The sequence below is a fragment of the Lissotriton vulgaris genome, chromosome 1_1 (assembly GCF_964263255.1).
Source record: "Lissotriton vulgaris chromosome 1_1, aLisVul1.2, whole genome shotgun sequence".
Classification (NCBI taxonomy): Eukaryota; Metazoa; Chordata; class Amphibia; order Caudata; family Salamandridae; genus Lissotriton; species Lissotriton vulgaris.
Genome location: NC_141685.1, coordinates 1,491,499,273 through 1,491,524,427, shown reverse-complemented (window position 1 = coordinate 1,491,524,427; position 25,155 = coordinate 1,491,499,273). Strand labels below are relative to the sequence as shown.

The window sequence follows — 25,155 nt, the reverse complement described above, 5'->3', positions numbered from 1 at the left end:
AATTCTATGCCAGGACCGGCGGTGAGGATTATGCTCTACTTTCTGTCTTCAACAGCAGACTTCAACTTCAACATGCACATATAAACTATCTCATCAAGCAGCCATGAGAAAGAAACTACCAAACTTTGACCAATTAACAGTCTCTCTTCTCCCTTATTATGAGCGTCTCCTATGTAACATCCCCTTCTTTCCTGCTCCAGCAGGCACATTCTCTTGAATATTAACCTATTTGAATGTTGTATTTACTTATTGTTGGTTAATGCATATTGTGTTTGTGGTGCCGCCTTTTGCGGCTGGTTTTGGTTTGTTAGATCTCGACTACAGCATTGCTTTAGCAATGCTTGCTTGTCGAGATTATAGTAAGGCTTTCAAAAGTCTACGCAAACTGCGGATCGGGGACAGTTCATGTGACCCGGGCGCGTGCACATAGCACAGAGCCTTGGCATCAGACTTCAAAGCAAAGGAATCCGCTCCCCCGCATCAGACTGAAAAGGAGTCCGCTCCCCTGCCCCCCGCCATGCAATGCCGAGAGCTTCAAAGGAAGCCGCTCCCCGCCCCACCACGCTATACCGAGAGCTTGCTTTTCCAGGCAGCAGAACTGTCAATTTGTTGGGAACTCAGCAGGGTTCGTTCCGTGACGATCCATCAGCTGAGGCACAACAGAAGGCACAAAAACACGTTTTTGACTGCTGCTGAAGATAGCAGCGGAACTCTGTGCCTCAGTCCTCGCCATTAAAGTGCTGTGCTGCCACCTGTCGGGCACTGTGAGCAGGCTCCTTGTTTTATTAAGCACACAATTTATTATAACTTTTGGTAAACTGGTCTCTCTGTGTGACTTCCCAAACATGGCTCTCTGCGTGACTTCATGGACCTGCTCTTTGTGACTTAACAGACCCGACCCAGCTTTCGGAATGCTGTAGTGCACACAGTTAACAACAACATAGCAAGAATATATTTGGTATGCAACACAGGAGAAGAGAAAAACAGACAGCTTGAGATCATAGATTTAGCCCATGTATATAATTGTTCTTTCCCACCACATATCTGAATATGGGCTCTGTTTTTCAGTGGCTTTGTGTCCTGTACGCCTCAGGGGTCTGGCGCCCTGTGTATCAGTGAAACACAGGCGTGAGCTCTGGTTCCCCCTCGCTGATTGGTTCCCGGCCGGCACGTGCTGCAGAGTGGTGTAAGATCCCAGAAGTAAGCAATAATTGAACAGCAGGTTTACTACCAAGGCCATAAATCACGTCGCTGCTCTTCTGATAGGCTGAAGGTGAGTGCGACGCTGTCCTTATTAGGCGGCCTCCTTTCCTGGTGGCGAGCCAGCTTAGCGCCTCCGGTAACCCCTGATGACAGGCTAGTCCTCAAGCGGACGTACCTTTCTCTGTAAACACATCTAAATGTTGTTGTTATACCCAACACTCAGTTGTGCTTCTGTGCCTTTTGAAGAAGGCATCTTACTCGACTACAAAATAACAGCCGTTCCCGACTGGTCATTCTGGTGCCATGAAAGTGCTCGTGGCTTTAGTTAGAACGTCACATGCAGCACTAAAATTACCCTTTGGGAAACCTGCAAGTTTACCGCACCCGAATCTGCACTGTTTTTTTAATGGTTTCTGTTATCGCACTGGAGCAAGTATAATCATAAATGCAAAGCTTTTAGAGACAGCAATCGATTGGGAGGGGGTGGGGGGTCCGTATTGTTCGTGCTGTTGTTGGCATTAGTACCTATGTGCTTTCCCGTGTCTGTCCAGCTAAAGAAAATTAAAGCCCACACAAGGTGGTTTTACTAGCACAGAAAGAGAACCTCTGAGGTAAATATGAGCATCCGAGTAGATCAGCTGCTACGATGGAAAAAGTATAAACTTAAAGAAGTGCATTTTGTCCACAGCAGTAACATAAAATCATTAGAAATCGTGTTTTAGATAGCCCTTGTTGACACTGGTGTTGCTGTATCATGGTGCTGGAAACAGCAGACGTTCCCATTATCATTTTGTTGACCTCGCAATGATATGAGGCTAAGTTGGCACTACTAGGATGCTGATATGTTACCAGTGGGCTGCCGGCCACACTTCTCTGCAGCAGTCTTTTAATCCACCAGACCATCTTACTGGCCAAGACAGTTATGGTGGTTGAGCGCACTTGTTTTGGCTATAACTTCGGCAAGGAAAGCAGACTGGACGATTCACCTTTGATTGATCATAGACGTCCCTGAACTGTGCGGCTGGTTAAAACATACTTCACTCTCTACACCCCTCTCACTCTATCGCCCTCACTTTATCTATCGCCTTCACTCTATCTATCGCCCTCACTCTATCGCCCTCCCTCTATCGCCCCCACTCTATTGCCCTCCCTCTATTGATCTATCGCACTCACTCGATCGCATCACCACAGTATCACTCAGCACCACCACAGTATCACTCAGGGGCAACACAGCAACACTGAATGCCACAGCATCACTCGTTGCCGCCACAACATCACTCAGCGCCACCACAGCATCAATCTGTGCAACCATTCAACAACAACTGGTTCAAATATGTTCTCCCAATGTTTCAAGCTTTAGTAAAAATGTCACAAAAAGATGTTAATATTGCACTTCTGTTCTTGGATTTTCGTCACAATAAAATACACTGAACATAATCTTCACAAAACTTATTTACAAAAGTTTAAGCTATTGCCATTATAAATTACAATAACTTTTATTTAAGTATTAATTATAAAAAAAATAAAATCCATTGTTATTTGTAATATCAATACATCTAAGTCACGTAAATACAACACATATTGCATTACAAATGCTATAGGTGTCACATTTGCGAAAGTTAAAACTATTGGCATTGTAAATGACAAAGCTATTAATTTAGCTATTTTCAAAACCAACACAAATAAAAAATGTGTCATTTACAATACCAATAGCTCAAACTTTCCTAATGCGCGACCCAGTCCTGTCAAGCGTCACGCAACAGGTGTGACGCTCACGCATTTCAGTGCGGTGATCCGCATCACCGCACTGAAATGCGTTGTCACGCATTTTGCCACCTGCTGCCAGGCGAGCCACCAGCAGCGCCTGTCATTGTGCCCGGGCTCTCTCTGCTGTTCCGAGAGGTGCGCCTGCTTCCCTCGTTCCTTAACCCCTTCAATGCTCATGACGGAACGGTTCCGTCATGAGCGTCGGTTGGCCTGTGCTCATGACGGAATTGTTCCATCATGAGTCCATAAGCCCAATGGAACGTTCAGCACAGCGCACGAATTTGCGCTGCGCTGATGAGGTTAACAGATAACCAGAGACTGCTGCTCTCAGCTCTGTGGCTGAGAGCGCTACAAATGTTACCTCTCGACTGCACTTAGTTTGCCAGGAGCTGCCTGTTGCCCTGGAAAGAAACAAAATGCGGCAAATTATGGTGAGGCGCCAGCGGGCTCTCATGAATCATCACACACTGCAGGGGGGCCCGGCTGCCCTCTCAGTCCATTATACTGCAGCCAATCACAGACCATCTGCTGCTCCCGCCGCTACCAGCACAGGCCCAGTAACAGTGGTGGCGAGGTTGGCTAGGCTGCGTGATAGCGCTGCTCGCGCCGAGGCAGTAAATTGTAATCAATTATGAGTGATCCGCACGGAGCTGCCACTGCTGTGAGCCTGAGTCAGTCTGATGGGGATCCCTGGGGGTGCGGCGCACGTTTGCCATTCCTAATGCTGGAGACGAGTGAAAAGTTGCGACCAGACTCTGGAGTAGCCGAAATTCCCTGGGCCTCTCCTTGCAAGTAAGTGTGAGACCAGAGTGTCAAATGTTCTTTTTAACGCTTGCCAACATGTAGAGTAAATGAGCAAGAGAGACAGAGAGGTGCATTGCAGCTATCGAAGTGTCTGTGTGTGTGAATTATGTACATTATAGAAATAATTCCTTTGGCAGCTTCCGGCAGTCAGTCGGTGCCCCGTCCGTGTGACAGAACTTGCTGTAGCTCACTTACAACGTTTGCCAGGCTCCAAACAACTGTGTTTTTCTGGCCCTGTTATTATCTTTACCAGTTTATTTCTCAAAAGATCCGTTGATAATTCAAAAGCTAGTTTCAGACAGTACTAGCAAAAGACGTATGTAAGAATATTGCGCCGGCCTCAGTCAGCGTGTGAGAATAATAAATGGCGCGAGTCAGCTGAGACTCTGACACTTCGGCAGCCGAGATGCCTGCATCGGTCTGTAACTTCTTCCTGTTGGGGCCTAGCACACTCCTTCCTGTTGGACCCGGTCCCACCTTGACAGAGAGAGGCCCTAGAATCCTGATGCTCGCTCCCCTGATTGATTCCGAGAGGGAGGGGCCCTGCTCAGTAAGTAGGCAAAGGCTGGCTATCTTTTTTAATTTGTTTTTCTGCTGCCCATCTGCCAACACTAGGTACCAGTGAGAATGAAGAGTGTTATTGGGGCCTCACATCCTGTTTGGAATTGGCCGGGCTCCACCTGGGACAGAGAGGCTCTGAAGTGATGTTCTAAGCAGCTTCATATAATTGTGAAAGTGGGGTCTGAGGGAGGGGCAGTAAAGGTGAAAAAATTAAAACAGAAGAGGGCAGCTTGTCACTGAAAGATCGGACAGGATTTCAAACATCTGCACAAGGTCACAGGTTGGTCGGCCTATTAAAGAGGTAACACGTGGAGCAGATGTTAATAGGGATTTTTTTTAAAGTGCTGTGTTAGTATTTATGTAGCCTATTCAATAGGATAGACCTGAGCCACTTTTGAATTGTGGAGTACTTTGATGCCCCTTCATGTTTGTCCATTATATATCGCTTATATTCACAGCAAGGTTTCTCTGCGCGCTCTGGGTACATGGTTGATAGGGTGTTGGTAGTGGTACTTTGTATGTGCCATTAGGATCGATTGAGGCGCATTACCAAACTTCAGATGGTTTTGAATCTTTATTAAGTAATAGTAGCAGCTGAGATCTGCTCTTGCGCCTCTCAGCTAGTGGGTCGGGTGGGCAGTCTTGTTTTCTGCAGAACCCTTTAGTTATTTAAAATTCGGAGGAACTTCTGGGTTTTTCTAGTTATGAAATGATTTAGGGGCATTATACAAGAAGGCTATTTCAGGTACAGCAAGTGTAGGGGGGCACATACTTGTCCTTGTTACATCTTCATGTGCTTGTCATTTGGGGCACGTTGATGAGTTGTTTCTATTGCAAGTTTTCCACTTATCTGGCCTTGACTGTTAACTACAGAAGCTGGGTTTTTACCATGCATAATAATCGAAAATTCATAGAAAGGCACAAAAATACTAGTTACTGCTTCGATTTACTTGCTAGAAAGTGTCACTCATTAGGTAGTGAATGCCACTTATACCACATTGAACCCACCAAAATGTAACACATAAGCAAGCAGTCTGAAAACTTGGCAGCTATGCTGGTCAAGGTGATATAAGGATTAAACACACTTACTGCAGTGTTTATTGTCTATCCAGCCACGTGCTGCTTGCTGCAGAGAAATAAGTGTCACTAGTACCTTCACTAATCCTTATTTAATTTGCTTTTTATTTTTTTTTATTTTGGAGATTTATAGAGCGCATGGCTGCCCGAGAGCGTCCCAGCGCTAATTGAAATCCACTATCAACTCCAGAGGAGGGGACCGGCGGGAAAAGAAGAGATCAGGGGAACAGCCACGTCTTCAGGGATCTGCGGAATGAAAGGAGATTAGGTTGGGCCCGAAGGTCTGATGGAAGAGTATTCCACATCTTGGACGCCTGAAAAGAGAACTGTCGACCTCCAAAACGTGTTTTTTTGATCTTAGGTATTTTGGTCAGGTGGGTATTGGTTGAGCGTAGGGTTCTGATTGTCGTGTGTGGGGTCACGAGATCTTTCAGGACCGGGGGGCTTTTCCATGCAGGATTTTGTGTGTTAGGCACATGGCCTTGAACTGCACCCTTTGTTCAACCGGGAGCCAGTGGAGCTCCTTGAGTGCAGGTTTGGCGGAGCAGCGTTTTTTGGTGCCAGTGAGAATTCTGGCGGCCGCATTTTGCACCACCTGCAGCCTAGAGATGACTTTTTTTGGGGAACCGAGATATAGGGCGTTGCCGTAGTCAAGTCTGGACAGTATGAGGCCCTGAATGACCAATTTCCTTGACTGGAATGGTAGGACTGGGAGAATCTTACGGATGGAGCGGAGCAGGCCAAAGCATGTTCCTGCAGTTTTCTTGGCCTGCGTGTTGAGAGTAAGTTTATCATCCAGCCAAATCCCCAGACTCTTGATATCAGTTTTGGGGATTGGTGGTGGGCCCATACTGGAAGGCCAAAGAGACTCCGGGCGGAAGTGGGACTGGTTGCCTAGTACCATTAGCTCAGTTTTTTCCCCGTTGAGCTTTAAGTGGGAGTCGCTCATCCAGCTGACTACATTCTCCAAGCAGGAATACAGATCAATGCTGGGGGGTTCTGACTGGCTGAGGGAGACGACCAGCTGTGTGTCGTCCGCGTATGTCAAGAGTTTAATGCCATAGGGGACGACGATTTGTTCCAGAGGCGCCATGTATACGTTGAAGAGTGTAGGGCTCAATGAGGAGCCCTGGGGCACTCCGCAACGTACAGGGGTTTCCCTAGAGATGCAGTCTCCTTCTGCCACCTGAAAGGAGCGATTGTGGAGGAAGGATTTTAGCCATTCAAGGGCTTTCCCAGTGATGGTGAGGTTTTCCAGGCGTTGGGCAAGGATGCCATGGTTGACGGTGTCGAATGCTGCGCTAAGGTCCAGGAGGATCACTGCCACTGATCCTCCTGCATCGATGATTTTCCTGGTTTCTTCGACTACCGCCACCATTGCCGTTTCTGTCCCTTGGCCCGGGCGGAAACCAGTTTGGGAGGTTTTTAGCAGCTCGTTGGACTCCAGATAATGAGAGAGCTGGGAGTTGATATATTTTTCCGCTAGTTTACTAATGCCTGGGAGGAGTGATATTGGTCTGAAGTTGGCCAGGTTTTCCGGGTCAAGGGATGGTTTTTTTTATAAGTGCCTTCACCACCGCTTTTTTCCAACTTGTGGGCACAGTTCCAGATTCAAAAGAGGCGTTAAGTAGGTTGGTCATGAGTGGAAGGATGCTCGGGGCAACCTGCTTCAGATGTCTCACCGGAGCTGGGTCATGAGGCGATCTGCTTTTGAGGGCTTGTAATATAGAACCAAGCGTTTCCGCGTTAATGAGTTGGAACTTGCTTAATGTCTCTGTTCTGATGTTGGGGAGAGGGACGGGGGGAGGGGTCTATAGGAGAAAGAGGCGGAAGTTGTTTGAGTATAGTTTGTATTTTTGAGTCAAAGAAATTGGCTAGCTCATTGCAGTGTTCGATTGAAGGGTCTCGCGCAGCTGGGGGTGTGGGGGGTTTTAAAAGCTTTTTCAGGGTGAGAAACGTCTCCCTCGACGAACTTGCTGCTTTGCTAATTTTCTCACTGTAAAAGGAGATTTGTGCGTTTTTAAGAGCTTTTTTATAGTTAAGAATCATCAGTCTGTAGTTGTTTTTGCTGATGGGATTAAAGTCTTTTCTCCAGACTCTTTCTGCTCTCTTGCAGATTTTCTTTAAAAGGCGGATTTCTTGGGTAAACCATGGAGAGGTTACTTTTGTCCTTGGTTTACGATGAGGTTTTTTTGGGAGAGCTTTGTCTAGAGAATTGGTGATCCAAGATGAGAATTCCCTATCAGCAAGGTCAATAGTTGAACTATGGGTAGGGACTGTATCCTCGAGAGCTTGTTTCCACTTATCATAATCTAGTTTCGCCCAGGGTCGAGATGGTCTGCCGGGAGCTTGGATTTGCGCCGGTTTGGGGTAAGTGCACCAGGTGAAAGGAATAAGTAGGTGGTCGGACCATGGCACCGGAATGGGAGGTCTGGTCACAAGATCCTGGAAATTACAGAATATGGGGTCGAGCAAATGCCCACGGTTATGAGTGGGGAGGGAGTTCTGTAAGAACGTCATGCTCATGAGCATAAGTAAACTGGGCTCTAGGTTAGTGCCCTTTCGTTTCTGGTGTTTGGCAGGATATTCTTGGAGTTTCTCGTTGCTCAAATGGTTACAATCCTTGATATTTATGTGTTTACCTCATCTTCATTGCTTTGTTTGGTTCGCGAGAAAGTGTCACTCATACTCGTTGAAATGCCACTCATAATTACTCTGAAAATATGATAATGTCCCACATAGCAATCTGAAACCTTGGCAGCTATGGCGACCTATTGCATTGCAAATGCTTGTCTTAATATCCAGGGACTCCACGAGTGCGGTGCACTAATTGGCCCACCAGAGGGCGCACATGCATGTTGGACGCGCTACCTGTCTCTCTCTCGCTGCTCTGCCGGTGACGGACTCATTTTCAGAACTCTTTCGACAAACCGTCAACCTCACTGAGCCTGTGCCTTTATTTACATAACACCTGCGATACCTGGAAGCCAGAACGCCCAGCGGGGTCTGCATTTTCCCTTTTGATGTAAACAGCACGATGCCCATGTTTCAAACAGGTACTTTTCTTGACAGCAACATGCAATTGCTCTTTAATTGCTGCCGCTGGGGGGTCCGGCCCTGGCGATCATAAATTAACCCTTCTAGACTTTATGGGTTGGGCCCCAGGTAAAGTCACATTGAGTGTCTTAACGCACCCAAAATACACTTGGGTTATCCAGTACTACAGTGACAGCGCCAAGAGGTGCTGGTCATATAAAAGTAATTATACATTGCTCATACAACGGAGGCTGAATACATTGAAGAGTCCGTCTCTTTACTACCTCTTGATGATCAGTTTTATGAGGCTGTAGACGCCGCATTACATCAGACGGTTGCCTCACCGATCGTGCCACTAGAAAGGGACCCGATTCAGATTGCTTATTAATGCCCAGTTCCTTTGAACCTATCTGTGGATATACCCTGACCAGGGGTTCCCTCATTAGGCCTACACCCACCCACCCACCCTTCCCCACCCCAAGGCAGATACAGGGGTTGATTTGACCGGATTTGAATGGCTCAAAAGGCCTTCCTGTTCAGATCCCTATTACAGGCCATGATAAAGATCAAGGGGTGCTAGTGGGTCATGCACCGACCTCACCCATATCGGGATGATGACTCTCAGGGATACTAACGATGAGGCGGGCCCCTTGAGATCATGGCACCCATCCCCTAGCGCTATTCTTGCCACCTTGCACGATGACCCTGAGTGTCAATCGGGAGTGCTGGATGCAGACAATCTAATGCATCTGAGGCAGCAGAGTGGACCCCTTCCACCAAAGTTGCCAAATATGTGGCAGACCGCATCCGAAAACCCCTTGAGAAGAGGTACGAGCCCGCCTCCTGGCAGAATGTTCACATCCCTTCCTGACTGTCAAGGTGACTCACACACCAGATATCGATTCCAGAATGGTCACTTTTACAGCAAAATACATTTGTGAGCCTAATAAGGGCATGGACATGTCCTGGAGGTCCTGCCAGGACAAACTGCAGGATGCACAAGGGCCTTAGACTAAGATCCTGGACCTAGCAGAAGAGGCAACATTTTCCGGTAACTCCGTCTTGCCTGCAGTCCTCCGTGGATAAATACAATGCACAATAATATTTCTGGGCAATGCGAACTGCGCATTATCCACTGAGAGGCGGCGTTCCCTTTTAATCAAGGAAGATCCCAAGTTGGGAGACTTAGCCTCCACAAAAGCAAAGGCAGTGGCCCAACGCGGACTTTTTGGTGAACCGTTTGTTAAAGAATTAGGAAAGTATGTGCTCATTTTCACAGCCCTCGACGAGGCACAGACCTCCATTGAGAAAATCTTTCACCCCCTAAATTTTTGTCGGGGTCTGCCATGGCAGGGGGCACTCGACTGGCTATACACACGTCCCCTCCAGGGCTCAAGGCTTTACCTCAAGAACCAGTGATAGGACCAGTCCCGCCCTGGGGAATTTTTCCCCTCCAAGAGAGACCAGAGAAGTCAAGGCAGGGACTACTCCAGTGGAAAATTTCACAGCAATCAATCAGGTGAATGTTTGCCTAACTTCCCAACAAAGAGTAGGAGGTCAGCTGGCACTGTTCCGCCACAATTGGGAAAGCCTGACCTCCGATTCCTGGGTACTACAGACAGTCCAAGGGTTTCACATCAACTGTTACGGATCCCTTGTGCGACACACCCCCGGCCCACGTCCGTTGTTTTTTCCTAAGCCCAAAATACCTTGAAAGATCAGGAGGTGACAGACTTGTTGCGTAAATGCACCGTCGCCTCGTCTTTTCTGAACCCGAGGGGCTACCTCAGCCACAATTTTCTAGTGGAAAAAAAGGATGGAGGCCAACGTCCCATGATAAACCTCAGGGAGTTCAATGGGTTGTTGGTTTACTGCCAATTCATAATTAATGGTATCTAGCTACTGTGCGATCTCTTACAACCAAAAGAAAGGATGGTACATATCGATCTCAAAGACACTCATCTGAAGGGCACCATAGTCAAACCACATTACAGAATTCTGCAATTCCTATGGAATATTTCCCGTTGCAGGAACAAAAGAGAAAGTTACATAGGGAGATATTCGTTAAAAGGGACAAGAGAGATGTTTATTGGTCAAAGTTTTGTAGTTCCTTTCCAATGGCTTCTGGGAAAGGTAATTTATATGTGCATGGGCGGAATTTAAAGTGACGGAACATGCTTCATAAGATATTGATACGTAATTTGCTTATTTGGAAGTGGAGAAAAACATTGACTCCATGTTTAATAGAAATATTTTTCTTCACTTTAAATTTCTCCCATTTAAAAAATGGTCCCAGGCTCCTTCCCTCAGTGGCGACAATCGGAGTGTCGTTTGGCCGGACACTTATTTGACTTGCAGGGCTTTATGACGCTAGACGCGGTTAAGATTGGGTACGAGGTGGATCGCCCGCATAATTTCCAATACTTTCAATTACGACACTGGCTCACTCACAAAGACACTCTCCCGCACGTAGGCCACTTCCTTACCCCCCTTGAGAAGTGGCTTCTAACCAAATCTGAGGATACACGGGCGATTACTGAATTGTATAAACTATTGACTCCACCTGCATCACAGACTAGGTCAGCAGGTCAGAAACGCTGGGAGAGAGAACTGGGGAGGGCGCTCTCAGACAAAGAATGGCAAGATATCTTTTATAGGGCGCATCACATGGCTTGTAATGTGGCCAGTAAGGAAGCCGCGATCAAGGTGGCCTGCTACTGGCACCTGACCCCAGAAAGGTTGCACCAGAGTAATCCTAGCAGGGACCCTAAGTGTTGGAGGGGGTGCGAAAACACGGGGACCATGATTCACCTACTGGGAGAATGTCCGGAGGTGCAGGAGTATTGGGAGGAGGTACTGCGGGACATAGACTTATACTTTGAAACAGAAATCCCCCGCTTCCCCGCATACGCGATCCTGGGCCTGCCTAACAAACTGACCTCCCCTCTCAAGTCGATTCAGGGGAAGCAAATGGGGCTGGCAATGGGAGCGGCGACACAACACATCCTCTCATTATGGGGCAACACACGTACACCCTCACACACAGGATGGCTTCACAAACTATGGTTTATCATGGGGATGGAGCGCATACAGGCCTCTCTTACACAAATTTCTGACACCTTCAGGGAGATATGGTCCCCTTTGATTGCGCTGCTTACCAATGAATTCCATGAACTGACGTGCCCAAAATACATTAAAGTGCTCAGACTGGTGGATGAGTTTCACAAACCGCAAGGCAATAAAGAAAAGAAAACAAAGAAAAGACCCAGGTAGACCAATGGTATGGTCGCAATGGAACACACGGAGGGGGAGGGAGGGGGGGTTGGACGGGGGAGAACCAGTTTGGGAGTGGGTGGGCATGGTAGGGGGGATGGGCTTAGGAGTTTTAATGTGCATCACAGTGTTTTGGGTTACCCTCACCAGCATACACGGACTCAAGGCCTCTGACCCGGGGGACAGGGAGTCTCACGTTGGGGCTTTCAAAAGGGGCATGTGGAGTAATGTGAGATGCAAATGTCCAAACAATGCACTGTTTTGCCTTGATGCCAATAAAAATAAATTTGATCAAAAAAGATCAAAAAGTTTAGTCAAAAAATGACTAGGGGTAGAGCTTCTCCGGATCTGCGCTACTTGGCGCGGAAAAAAGAAGAACTGATGTCAGCGCGCATGGGCGGCGTCTAAGTACTCCTACGACGCATTCCGGCGCTAACGACGCCGACGACGGACGAGGAGCCGCGGACAACGCCTACTGACGCGCAGGGGTATTGCTACGCAAAAATTTCCGGATCCAGTCTGACGCCTGGGGATATTCTAAGGTAAGGAATCTATCACTAACGTGTCTCTTTCAGATCTAATCATTAAGTAAACTCTTCATTTTAATTTTCTCCCATTTAAAACTATTCAGCAACATCATTTTGTTCTTATTCTCCAATATTGAGTTGACGGGGACTTTTATCTAAGATTTAAATGCCTCTGTGCTTCAGTTCTTCACCTCTGCGCCCTGGGTCATAAATCTGACTCCAGTACTGTTCATTATCAGACTCTGCTATCTGCAGCCAAAAAATAATTAAGTAATGTAAAAGGCATTTCTAATGTGCCCGGTTACTCAAGGAGTGTTCTGGCGCTATGCACCTCCAGTGAGTGGTAGCTGAGAAAAGCAACATTAATCTTGCTTAAAAAGCCATGTTTCCAGTTTCTTCCAGACCTAGAGGGTAGATGAGTTGCACCTTAACTCCAAAGGGAGTTTATTCTAAAGAGAAGGTCCAAAGAAATTCTAAAGGACCTGCCCCCCGAATCCTGGGGATTTTGGCCTGAAAGAGGTTGGCTGAGCGCAGATGCCTGGAAGGAGCATAAAAACAAACTCTTGCTCTAAGGTACCCTGCACCAGAATGATGAAGAGCCCTGTGGACCAGTAGCAAGGTCTTTAAAAGAATCCTCTTCCAAATAGGAAGCCGATGAAGCTCTCCAAGATAGTGGGATACTAGGGTTCTTAATGGCAAGCAGAGAAGCGTGCGGGCTGCTGCATTTTGGACTACCTGCAACTTACTGATCAGATATTCAGGCAGACCCAAATACAGTGCATTGCCGTAATCAAGCCTAGATTTTATCAAAGCCTGTACTACCAGTTTCCTAGTATAGAGAGACAGAAAATGGAAAACTTCCTAAATACACGTAGCAGACCAAAACAGGTCCCTACCACTGCATTAACCTATGACAGAAAAGAAAGCTCACCATCTAACTTATGGCTTGTCTGATCTTGTTCCAAAAAAGTAGCTCTGTTTTACCCTCATTACACTTAAGCTGGTGGTGAGATAGCCATTGAAAAACTTTTGTCAAACAGGTTCTGAATTTTTCGCCAGCAAACACTTCCTCCCTACCACAGGAAAAAAAGTTACTGGGAATCATCCACATAATAAATTATTTTACACCGAGAGTCTCTGCCAAGAATGCCAGAGGATAAATTAGATAAACACAGCCTTCCCTTAACTTTTCAAGGAAAACGTGACCCTATGCTTATTTAACAATTAACTCAAGGCTATGAGCTACTTTGAAGGTGTCTGCGAGCTACTGGTAGCTCGCAATCAACTGGTGGAGACACCCAATCTAGGGAAAACTCCACAAAATTCTACCACCTAGCAATACACCACGTGGGCAAATAAAAATGAGGCACCACATGTTTAGCCTGGACTAGTGCCCAAACCAAGGTCAATAGGAGCCCTGGTGGAATCCTGAAGATTGTAAGGAAAATGTAAGGAAAATGTGTGATTTCAGGCAACGTTTGAGGTTGTGGACAAGTGTTAGACCTGACATCATTGGCGTGAGTCTCCCTTCCACTTCTGACGGATTGCCTCCTCTGTTTTGATATGTTTTTGCTGGATTTATGCTTTGGGCACTGTGCCCCTGCTAATCAGTGCAAGTGCTCCCTATGTTAAATTGATATACTAATTGGATTCCATGATTGGGTTATTTGAATTATTTGTCAGCCCCTAGTACAGTGCACCATGTGTGCCCAGGGCTTGTAAATCAAATGCTGCTAGGGGGCTTGCAGCACTGGTTGTGCCACCCACAGAAGCAGCTTGTAAAGTGTGTCTCAGGCCTGCCATTGCAAGGCCTACGCGCAGTCTAGCACTGCCATGTCACCTTGGCCAAGTGCACCCACTTGCCAGTCCCTAAACCTTCCCTTTGCTTCATATTAGACACCCCTATGGTAGGCCCAAGGGCAGGGTGCATTGTAAGTAAAAGGTAGGACATGCTCTGATGTGTGTAGCATGTTCTAATAGTAAATTACAGCCATTTTCATTTTTCACTACTGAAGGCTACCTGTTCTCATAGGCCAGAACGGGCAGTTAAATTATTACATTCTTATATTCCTAACTGACTCAGGGAACATGGTAGAAAATTGAATTTAGTATTCCTGAACTCAGAATATTAAAATACATATTTTTAGTAAAGTTTATTGTAATATTCTGTGTTTGCAAATACCACTTTTAGAAAGCAGGTATTTGCTTGCATAACCATTTGAGCCTGCCTCTGCTGGGTTGTGTATTCCTTGTCTGAGTTTGTGTGTGACAGGGCTCGGGAATTCCAGGAGACAGGCTGGGGCAGCCCAGTGATGAATAGAGAGATCTGCATCTAGATGGGAGGGAGGAGTTGCACCTGTGACCTGAATAGGGATGGGCCTTTCCTCTATAATGCTGGCTCCACCCCTGTGGCTTGTCTGATATCTCTGCCCTGCACTGTGAAGGAGAGGAGGAATCATGTCAACAGAGTGCTCCAGAGCTGTATTTTCCCTCCCCTGTTATGGCTCCACCTCCTGGCTGATGTCTCTGTCCTGCAAAGTGAAAGGAAGAAGAGAGCCATGTAAACAAAGTGCTCAGGAACTGGTTTGGACTAGGCAGAGGCCTCTCTGCCTTCAGAGAACAAAGGATTTTGGGGTATAAATATTGGGACCCTGATCCCAAGAAATTAGATCACTTCTGGAACAAGAAACCTTTCTGCCAAGGAGAAGAACCAAGGAAGCTGCAGGAGTTTGGACTGCCCCTCTGCCAGTGTGCTGTTTGCTGGGCTGCCCTGCAGTGGTTGCTTCATTGCCAAGGGAAAGGAGAAAGATCTTTGTAAAGACTTTCATCTACAGAATATTCTCCACTGGCTTGAACTGTGCTTGCCTCCTGTTGAAGTTTCAAGGACAAAAGACTTCACCTCCTGCTCCCTCCTGAATTTCCTTGCTGGGAATTCTGACTCCAGACACTTGCGTGCCGCTGGGAGCGCGACGCATCGAGAAGAAGCGTGTCGCCGCCGCAGCAGAAATCATTAGAACGCCGGAGAAGCGAGCCTTTGTCGCATCTCCCTGGAAGCATGTGTTCATCGAAGCTGCCTCCTGTCGCATCACCGGAGAAGCGTGTCGCAAGGCCTGTCGCGGCTCCAAAGTACAGGGTCGACGCAAGGCTGCCAGGGCGCCATCGCAACAGCATTGCATCGTCATCGCATCAAGGGCGACATCTTATCGCATCGCAACCGGATCATCGCATCAAGGCGCCATCTTGCGCACAGCAACGGGCCCGCAAGCCGAGAATCTACGCATCCCCTCCTCACCGGTAAGGCTCACAACGAATCCCCTACTCTGCGCAAGCATTGAGGAAGGACACAAACGTTCCCCGGGTCACGGAACCGTAGCATCTCCCCTTTTGTTCACTTTGTGTTACGCATCCAGGTACTTTGTTGAGAACTTTGTCGCATTTACCAACAACTTGAAATAAGAGACTTTAATCATCTTTTAAGTAATTTTAAGTGTAGTATTGTGGATTTTTGCTGTTTGTGATCTTGGGTTAAGTCTATATAAAGAATACTTATTTTTATAAAACCTGTTTTGTGTCCATCTGTAGTGTTTTCACTGTATTACTGTGTATATTCACAAATTCTAAACACACTGCCACCCAGATAAGCCTGTCTGCTCGTGCCAAGCTACTAAGGGGGTGAGCAGGGGTTATTAAGGAGTGTAATCCCCTTATCCAGACATAGAAGTAAAGGTCCCTATTTGGACAAAGGTGAAAACCATTGCCAACTAGAGTACCCCAGATCTAACAATAAGAACAAGCATTTGCAATGCAATAGGTCTCCCATTTGGAACGTTTGAGCTATTGGTATTGTAAATGACACATTTTGTATTTATGTGTTGGTTTTGAAAATAGCGAAATTAATAGCTTTGTCATTTACAATGCCAATAGTTTTAACTTTCGCAAATGTGACACCTATAGCATTTGTAATGCAATATGTGTTGTATTTACGTGACTTAGATGTATTGATATTACAAATAACAATGGCTTTAATTTTTTGTTAATAATTATTACTTGAATAAAAGTTATTGTAATTTATAATGGCAATAGCTTAAACTTTTGTAAATAACTTTTGTGAAGATTATGTTCAGGGTATTTTATTGTGACGAAAATCCAAGAACAGAAGTGAAATATTAACATCTTTTTGTGACATTAGTAATAAAGCTTGAAACATTGAGAGAACATATTTGAACCGGTTGTTGTTGAATGGTTGCACAGATTGATGTTGTGGTGGCGCTGAGTGATGATGTGGTGGCAAACGAGTGATGCTGTGGCGTTCAGTGAAAATGTGGTAGTGCATAGTGATGTTGTGGGGCCCCCGAGTGATGCTGTGGTGGTGCTGAGTGATGCTGTATGCTATGCTATGTTTTGTTTTGCTATCCTATGCTTTGATTTGTTATGCTATGCTAGGATTTGCTATGCTATGTTTTGTTATGCTATGTTATGCTTTGTTTTGCTATGCTATGTTTTGTTATGCTATTGTATGTTAGGTTGTGTGTGTATGGGGTTGTGTGTTTGTGTGGGGGGGCTGTGAGGGGGCAATGTGTGAGGGGAGAGTGTGTGAGGGGGCAGTGTGTGAGGGAGCAGTGTGTGAGGGGGAAGTGTGTGAGGGGGAAGTGTGTGAGGGGGAAGTGTGTGAGGGGGCAGTGTGTGAGGGGGCAGTGTGTGGGTGGGCAGTGTGTGAATGGGTTGTGTGTGAATGGGTTGTGTGTGTGGGGGGGGGGGTGTGGTTGTGTGTGAGTGGGTATGTGTGTGTCTGGGGTTGTATGTGTGTGGGGTTGTGTGTTTGTTGCTCCAGACTGAAAGCGCTTCCCCCATAGAAGTGCCCCCAGAACAGGAGACTGTGCTCTAAATAAGGACCTCGAGAAGTGATGCAAAGCTCCAGGCTGGGTTTCCAGCCCTCAAGCAAAGCTGGCGTGAAGCCATTATTAACTGACACAAGGCTTGTGACGTGGATGCCGCTCGCGCACACACGTACCGCCCGGCTTGGTGCAGTTTTCTAATGTATAGCTTTGGCAATCCATGGACCTTCAGTAATGCCAATAAAGCTTTATTGGGTAGCATGCGATGTATCGTTTACATTCCTGGCCTACATACATTACGTAACGTTTCTTTGAAGTTACCAGTCCGGACAGTTGTTGTTTGTAATGGCTGCTTATCACCTTAATAACTCTCCCTGTCTCCACCAGCCCCCTCCCGCCTGGCCCCGCAGGTCCCCCTCCTCTTGGTGTCAGGGCCCACTGAGCTGCCACATGGCCACTGATAAGAGTGATGGATGGGCTGTGGCTGGCTCCACTGGGTCCAGTGCTCAGCTGGGAGCATCTTAGTGCACCGGTGGCCAAGAGTCTGGCAGAGTGAAAGGAGGAGAGAGAGGGAAGGAGGGTGGGGGGGGGAGGAGGGATGCGATGGAGAGAAGCAGGGCAGGGAGGGTGATGTAGATCAGGGCAGTCTTATAGAGAGATGAGAAGTGTGAGGGAGGGAGTAAGGAATCTGGAAAATAAAGGATTTAAAGGAAGAATAACGGGTGGAAAAGAGGAGAGACCAGTGGAGGGAATGAAGAGGGGAAGGGGAAAAGAGAACACAGCTACGGATTAAATGAATTGGTATATAGAGGAAAGAGACGTTTGAGGGAAGAGTAGAATGGAAGAGAGAATGGAGGGAATGAAAAGAGAGGGTTTAGATTAGGGAGGAAGGGAAAGAAGGAGAAGGCGGAGGAAGGGAGCATGACAGAGGGTGGACACAGGGAAAGAAACAGGGAGGACAGGAAAGGAGGAAGTGGCTTTGCCTTACTGGAGAAGTAACAGCTGCAGGAATGTCTCAGAGGACAAACAAAACAAAAACAAGAGCTGGGAGAAGCCCTTGGGAGACCAGAGGGTTTAATCAGAAAGGGCAGGTTTAGCCAAGGGGCACAAGGGCATGTGGCTAGTGCCAAGAATCGTTGAGCTGGGGAGGAAATATGGTAAACCTGGTGTTTGTGAGCCTGTGCAAGAATAGAAAACAGTGACCTTTCAAGCGGGAAACTGGTGGAGTACAGAAGGGTAAGAAGAGTGTTGGGTTAACCATCCAGGAAGGCATGAAGGGGAGCCAGAGCGGCTGACTGATTTGGCTGATAGGGACTTTAAAGAGACATTGTTGAGGTGTAAGTTGAATCAGGGTTCACTGAGGAAAAGGAGTTTCCCAGTCGAGTGCTGTGCGCCTGTGAGGGTCTAGTTGACAGATGCATGGGTCCTGGTGTAATTGGAATTTGAGGCCCTTGTCTGAGTAACTGTTCTCAGAATGTCCGCAAAATAGACAATTTTTTATCAAAAAAAGAGTGGGGAAAAAACCTTACAACAGTGGTTCCATCAGAAGTGGGATACTCTTTCCTTTGAAATACGTACCTGTACTTGCTTTTATTTTTGGTATTCCCTTCTGCCAGGCTTCCATAGTTCTTATGTAATTTATTTTGCCATATTGCACCTTTTTTCCATCCTTCGGATATCACTTCATTAAGATGTGTTGCATTCCCTCAGACAATATGCAGAATTGGATGCATTCTAGGGGCTCACTATACGTTTAATATTGAATTGCAAAATTACCCTTCAGTTAATCACTTGAAAGATATTTTTTAGTTTGCTAATGCAACTACATGTGCATGACAATTGTAAGAACAGGATGTGATGCGAGCAAGTAAGATGCCAAATGTAAGTATATCGGGAGAGAGAGAGTTGGGAAGCAGGAGGGGGCTTATTCAACCAAATTTGGGGTATTTTCTACTGGCAGATTACTTGCTGCATGTTCATCTAAGCTGTCCTGCTTCCTCGACTAGCTCATGTGACTGGCCAATGGCGGGCCGGGTTTCTGGTCGCTTGTGAAAATCCCCAGTTACCCATTATCAGAGTAAATCTTGGCTGCAGGTATCAGAGTTCTGGACATAGTATCCAGTGTGTTAGATTATAGCTTAAAAAAGTACACATACATAAAAGCAACATTAAGGTCCTGCAGCGAAAAAAAAGCATTGTTAAGAAATCTAATTAATACACGTTGGAGCATGTCTGATAAAAATAGGCTAAACGGAAACCTTCAGAAAAAAAACACTGGATTACTCAAACTGATGAGAGCTGGCAGGTCCACTAATCCACGCAGACCTCCCGGGCCCAGCCTTTAAACTCCCAGAGCCCAGAAGGCATGCTCCCTCTGAATGCCTGTGCTGTGCAGAGCGTGACTGAGAGGTTAGTACACACCGAGGAATAGATTGGCTCTGTTTGTGTCTGTGCATAGCAAACTACTGAATCTGAGGTTTTGTACTCGCCAAGCAATAGTTGGTGTGTGTGTCCGTTGTTTTGAGGTGGTGTTACCCCGAAAGTATGTTAAAATCGAGGGGTAAAAAACGGTTGGGTAATAATTGCCCACTACTCACGCATGAAAACAAGTGAAAGAATGTAAGCAAAGCGGAAACAAAAAAATGGAATTGTGTGAGAGAGAGAGAGAGAGACAGAAGAGAGTGTGTGAGACAGAGCAAGAGACAGACGAGAGACAAAAGAGTGTGTGAGACAGAGCGAGAGACAGAAGAGTGTGTGTGAGACAGAGCAAGAGACAGACGAGAGACAAAAGAGTGTGTGAGACAGAGCGAGAGACAGAAGAGTGTGTGAGAGAGAGCGAGAGAGAGAGAGAGAGAAGACATTGTGTGAGAGAGAACGCGAAGCCCGAAGATATGACATGAAGAGGGGGCGTGTTTGAGATAGAAGGGAGGGAAAGAGTGAAAGAAAGGGAGGGAGCGGATTGTTTTGTATTGTATTGTGTTTCTTATAAAGCGCTAACAATCATCCCGAATAGGATATCACGGCGCTGCATAGAAGCGCGGTTAGAGAAAATGAAGCATAGCAGCAAGTCAGCAGAGCTGGATAGAAAGGAGAATTCTGCATGAGGGACAGAAGTGAGTAGGGTATGGAATGCAGGAGTTGGGGCGAGGCAGTGGGAAAGAGGGACAGCAAGTGAGAGCAACCATGCCAACATTCCGATTCACGAGCAGATGGTCCTGTTTAGGACCTGCGGACCGCGTGAAGTGGCTGGTGGCAAATGGAATCAGAGCGGCCACTGTCGCTTTGATGTTCTTGTATTGTCTTGCTTTGTGGGAGGGGTAAGGGGAGCGAATTCCTGTGCACGCGCCTGGCTCACATGAACTGTACACGATCCGCAGTGGGTATACTTTTCGAAACGTTTACTATAAATCTCGCCTACCATCCCTACGGGCTGGAATAGACGAGACCTAAAAACAAATGGGATACCAGCAAGGCAAACTACTGTGTAATCCCCTGGTGGTCAAATTAAAAAAAAATATGTGGTTGGTAGGCTTCCATGAATGGGGGCATGAACACAACCCCAAATCCAGCAGCTTCCCCTATCGGTGATCTCTCCACATAGCAATTTAGGGCCTTTTGTGTCAAGGTCTCTCAGTCCACCAACATTAGTAAGGTACTGTTACCAGGGGACTTGTGAGGAATGCGGGCTGGTAGGAAATGTATGGCTCCCCACAGATAGCAGAAGTTTTCCTCACAGATATGTAAGAAAAGTGTGTGTTTTAGTCAAAGTTTGCGGTCTGCAGGGACTATGGATAATAAAATGTTGTGGGATCCACAAGAAACACCACGCTGGACTCTCCAAGTGTCCATATTTCAGAACTGTCTGGGTCTGGTAGGTTTTCCCAGGTTGCAGCCTACCCATGCCCGAAATGTGCAGCCATTAACCATTTTGGGAGTCAGCCACACTTTCCTGGCCCATATGTAAAAACAACACCCAAAATAATCAAATGTCCTCTTGCTTACCATTGGGATGGGACTCTTTTTTCTGCAGGGGAACAGACAGACAGTTGATGCCTTAAGGAATAGGGTGGGGTGGATGTTAGGATGAGACCCTTCCCATTATATATTTAAAAATATATATTCCCAACATACAGCGAGCTTTCTTGCCCCCAGGGGAAAACCTCCTGTCTATCAAATTTGGGGCATACTCCCCAATTGGGACAAACCTCCTATTAGCCCCTGGGGGGAGGGGGGGCAGAAAGACACTATTGCGCCTTCTGGGGCAGGGGTATGGCTCGATGCCAGGGAAGGCTGCACCCTCCATTTGTTAGTTTGCTGACTTTTTCATGATGTGTAGTGGATTTTCTGCCACTCTCAGGGGCAAATTGAAGACAACCCCCTGTCTGGCCCGGAGGTGGGGTGGGTCAGAGAAACTGGTTTGTTTCAGTTGGGGTGGGAATGTGGCCAGTGCCAGTTTTTCTGCCCCCCCTCGGTGTAAGCCAAGGACATTTATTTTACTAAATTTACATATAATATTCTTGCATATTGAGGCTTTTGGCCAGCCCTCTTCATCAATTAGTCTGCCCCAGTCTTTCATATATTTATCATGTCCACTACAGCATGGGTCGCAGGCAATTGGTTAATTTCACTGCGAGTGACTGCATTCTTTTCTTTCACATCTGCACAACAAATAGCCCCCTTCAGTGCCAGGGACTACTAATACAATCTGTGCTTTTTTAGGTTAAAAATATATATTTACATTTAACCAATTGTTATCGGTCTCTCAAATATATATAGATAAATAGAGAAGAAGGCCCAACTGCTCCCCCAACAATCATGTAAAAAAAAAAATACTCAATAAAACAAAACAGGCACGGACGAAACCAAAAGACTGGCAGCCAACATCAGAACTATTGGCTTTGCCAGTGCTGATTTCTGATGGCAACGAAGACATTTCTAAACTCGAACTGTCAAACCTAATCCACCGACCGACCATCATTTTCTTGGAAAAAACGTAATCACAATGTAATTAAATAAGAAAAAGGATCACAAGGAGGTTTCATTTTGAGGCAAAACACGTAACATGAAATAGCTTTTTGAGAAAACAGCCCTGCTAATTTGTAAAAATGCTATAAAACCCCAGCAAAGCAAACAGATAATCATGGATGTCTTAGCCTTCTCAAGAAAACGTACGTGCATAAGTCGAGATAATTATGTTTTTCCATTGACATCAGACAATCAACACCAATTAAAAAGGATACGATCATTTCCTTTGAACAGCGGTCTTCCTGTGAACATCTCGGCCATGATGCAGCCCACAGACCAAATATCCACTAGAGAAAAGCAAAGAAAAAAGTTTAACTTTGCATAAAGTGGTATAATTCTAGTGAATGCACACAACACTTCACTTCTCATTTTAAGCAGAAAAAGAATCAGTGCAAGTAAGCAAGCAAAGGTTTAACATAAGAGGCTTTTTGCAATTTAATAGCACAGAAAGTTCCACAACACCTGATTAAAGGAAAAAAAACTCCACAAGAAATGATAAAGAAAAAGCTATGGATAATGGACTTCTGTCCCGCAATCCTTTTCAGGTCAACGGTCAGAGACGAAGTTCACCCAGAAATGCGATTCCACATATTACCAAATGCATACAATTTATTGTTCGTGATACGTCAAAACAACTGTTGTGTGATGCTCCCCTTTTTGTGTTAGTAAAAAGAAAGAATTTTTTTTTAAAGAACAAGCTTTTGCCATAGTACACAAAGAGAACTGAGGAGAATAACTTAAGCACCTGATGAGAACATCTGCCACAGATGGTGGTCTTCTTGATGTGTATCCATCTTTTAAATAATCCAATGGGGAAACAGTAGGGTTTGCACATCTTTCACCCCAAAATGCACAACATTTAGGTAGGACAGGAACCAGCCAAAAATTTCAGGATAACGAAGGACTATGAAAATATTGTTTATTTAAAAGGACGAGGGTTGCAGGTAAATGTATCTTGTATGGATATGCAGAATATCTAGCTTGGATCCAGTGCTTCTTGCCCAACACTGAATACCTGTTTAGACGACAAGCGGACCATATGGTTTGACTGAACCGCCGATTCCCCCAGGCAAGTATGTCAGCAAAACTACAAGGCAGTGGTACCACATCCACCAGTACAAGAGCTGACATAATTCTCTACCCCTCTCACTCGAACTCACTCTCAGCCACCACAGACCTTAACAGTAACCGAAACTAGGGGTTGTGGAAAACGTAACAATGCAGGGCCACATCAGGAGAGCATCAAAGAGACTTACATCCTACAATGGGAAACTGTGACTTTATTTTACTCCCTAACTGGCGGTTGATTAATATGATTAATATATACTGAAAACATAAAAGTACGGGAGTATCACCACCTAGCAGTCAACCACATAAAATAAACTGAGGCAGTCCAGTCTGCAAGCATGACGACCAGCAAGATACTGAAGTCCATCTTTGCTGAAACAGACAGGTAAGTGATGAAACACTAGAGGATCCATTCCCAATTTTAAATGCGACAGCAAGGTTGTTTTGCAGGTTGATCACAAAAATAATGATGTACGTGAACATTTTCCAAGGAGCAAAGCCCCAGGCACAACCCAATGGTGTCTACCTAAAGTTACATAAAGACGACAAATTTCGAGCCAAGAAAGTACTGCATAAAAGATCCAAGGAGGATACAGCAAGATTCAAAGTAGATACGGCAAAATGAAATGAATGATATGTGGGATTTGAGAATGACTAGTGGAACAAAAGAGGACCGAAAAGACAGCTCAAGCTAAATAGGAATTGAAAAAAAGCCCTGAACTGCAAAACATTAAAAGGTGGTATAAGATATTGAGATATACACTATATGGTGAAGGACAGCCAACAAAAGAGACAAAATTAAAACTATACCTTGTTGAATTAATAGGAATAAGGTGACCACACCGACTTCTAAATTGAAGCAGATTGGCACTCCACACATGTACAAAACATATGTGAACTCCTTGAGGAAGTCAAAGAACTAGAGTTCGAGCGTTAGACATGGAATCAAAATAGTACTACCCAAACATAAGAGAAGCAAATTAGAACCAAGGAAACCTAAACCTGAGATTTTAATTGTTTTGGAAAAAAGTTAATGGAGAAAAATGGAAGCATGCCAGCAGTGTATCTTCCAGACGTCTCTGGAACACAAGACCTAAACCTTCCCACACACTAGTGTTAAAAATAAATTAACCCTTACAAAAAAGGTAACAATTATTATACCTCCAGAAGTCAGAAATACCTTACAAAATAAGCATACAGTTGTTTGACTGCATGAACCAAGAGATTAAGAACCATGGAGATGGCGAAGACAAACTTGCAGGAAGTGGAAAACGAACATGCAGCAGAGAAATGACAACCACTGCAGGTTTAGAGAACTAGCATGTACCTCAACCTAGAAAGAACAGTAGGAGGCCTGACAGATGGGAACCTTTTAAAAGGCATATAGGAAAAGTTTCTCTGAAACAGATACTGTAAGAATGCTCACAACCGTACCTTCCACTAATCAACGTACGTATGTTATGTTAACGATTTGTAAGAGCGCAAAGAGACAACAGGTAATACCCAGGAGGAAAATCAATCAAGTCTCAGAAAACAAATAGGTAGTCCATAAAATGACATTACAGTAATAGGCTATATAACCAAATTTTCAAAGGCTCTCTAAAGCAAGGGTGCAGCAGTAATTTTTGCATAATGGGACGGGTATTCTATTGTTTTAGTGGCCATCACTGAAAAAGCCCTACCGCCTAAGCTAAATTTAGAAACAAAGAAGCACAGAGACCAGCTTGGAACATATAGGTTACATGTGTTCTGCAATTTTTCCAAAATTTAAATATGGCTTTATAAACAAGGGAGCGAGACTTAAAGATGTACCTTTTTTGGGGGGGGAGGAGCCAAGCTCGACAACGAGATGGCCACACGTTAGCTCGGCTCCGCAGCCCTACCTGCCTACAATCTAATATCCTGTAGATTATCCTGCCCAAAACGGACAACAACCTATATGCGGAGCTTTGCAGTAACTTACCTTCCATCCTGGTGGG

General features: G+C 45.6%; 1 protein-coding gene across 1 annotated transcript in view; it reads right to left on the bottom strand.

Annotated features, from left to right (window-relative positions):
- MAPK12 (mitogen-activated protein kinase 12) overlaps nt 1–25,155 on the bottom strand; it is a 431,974-nt gene that overhangs the window by 104,161 nt on the left and 302,658 nt on the right. The window contains exon 8 of the mRNA XM_086967390.1: nt 22,324–22,395. Coding sequence (XP_086823516.1) covers nt 22,324–22,395 — 72 coding nt within the window. The remainder of the gene's footprint in view (nt 1–22,323; nt 22,396–25,155) is intronic.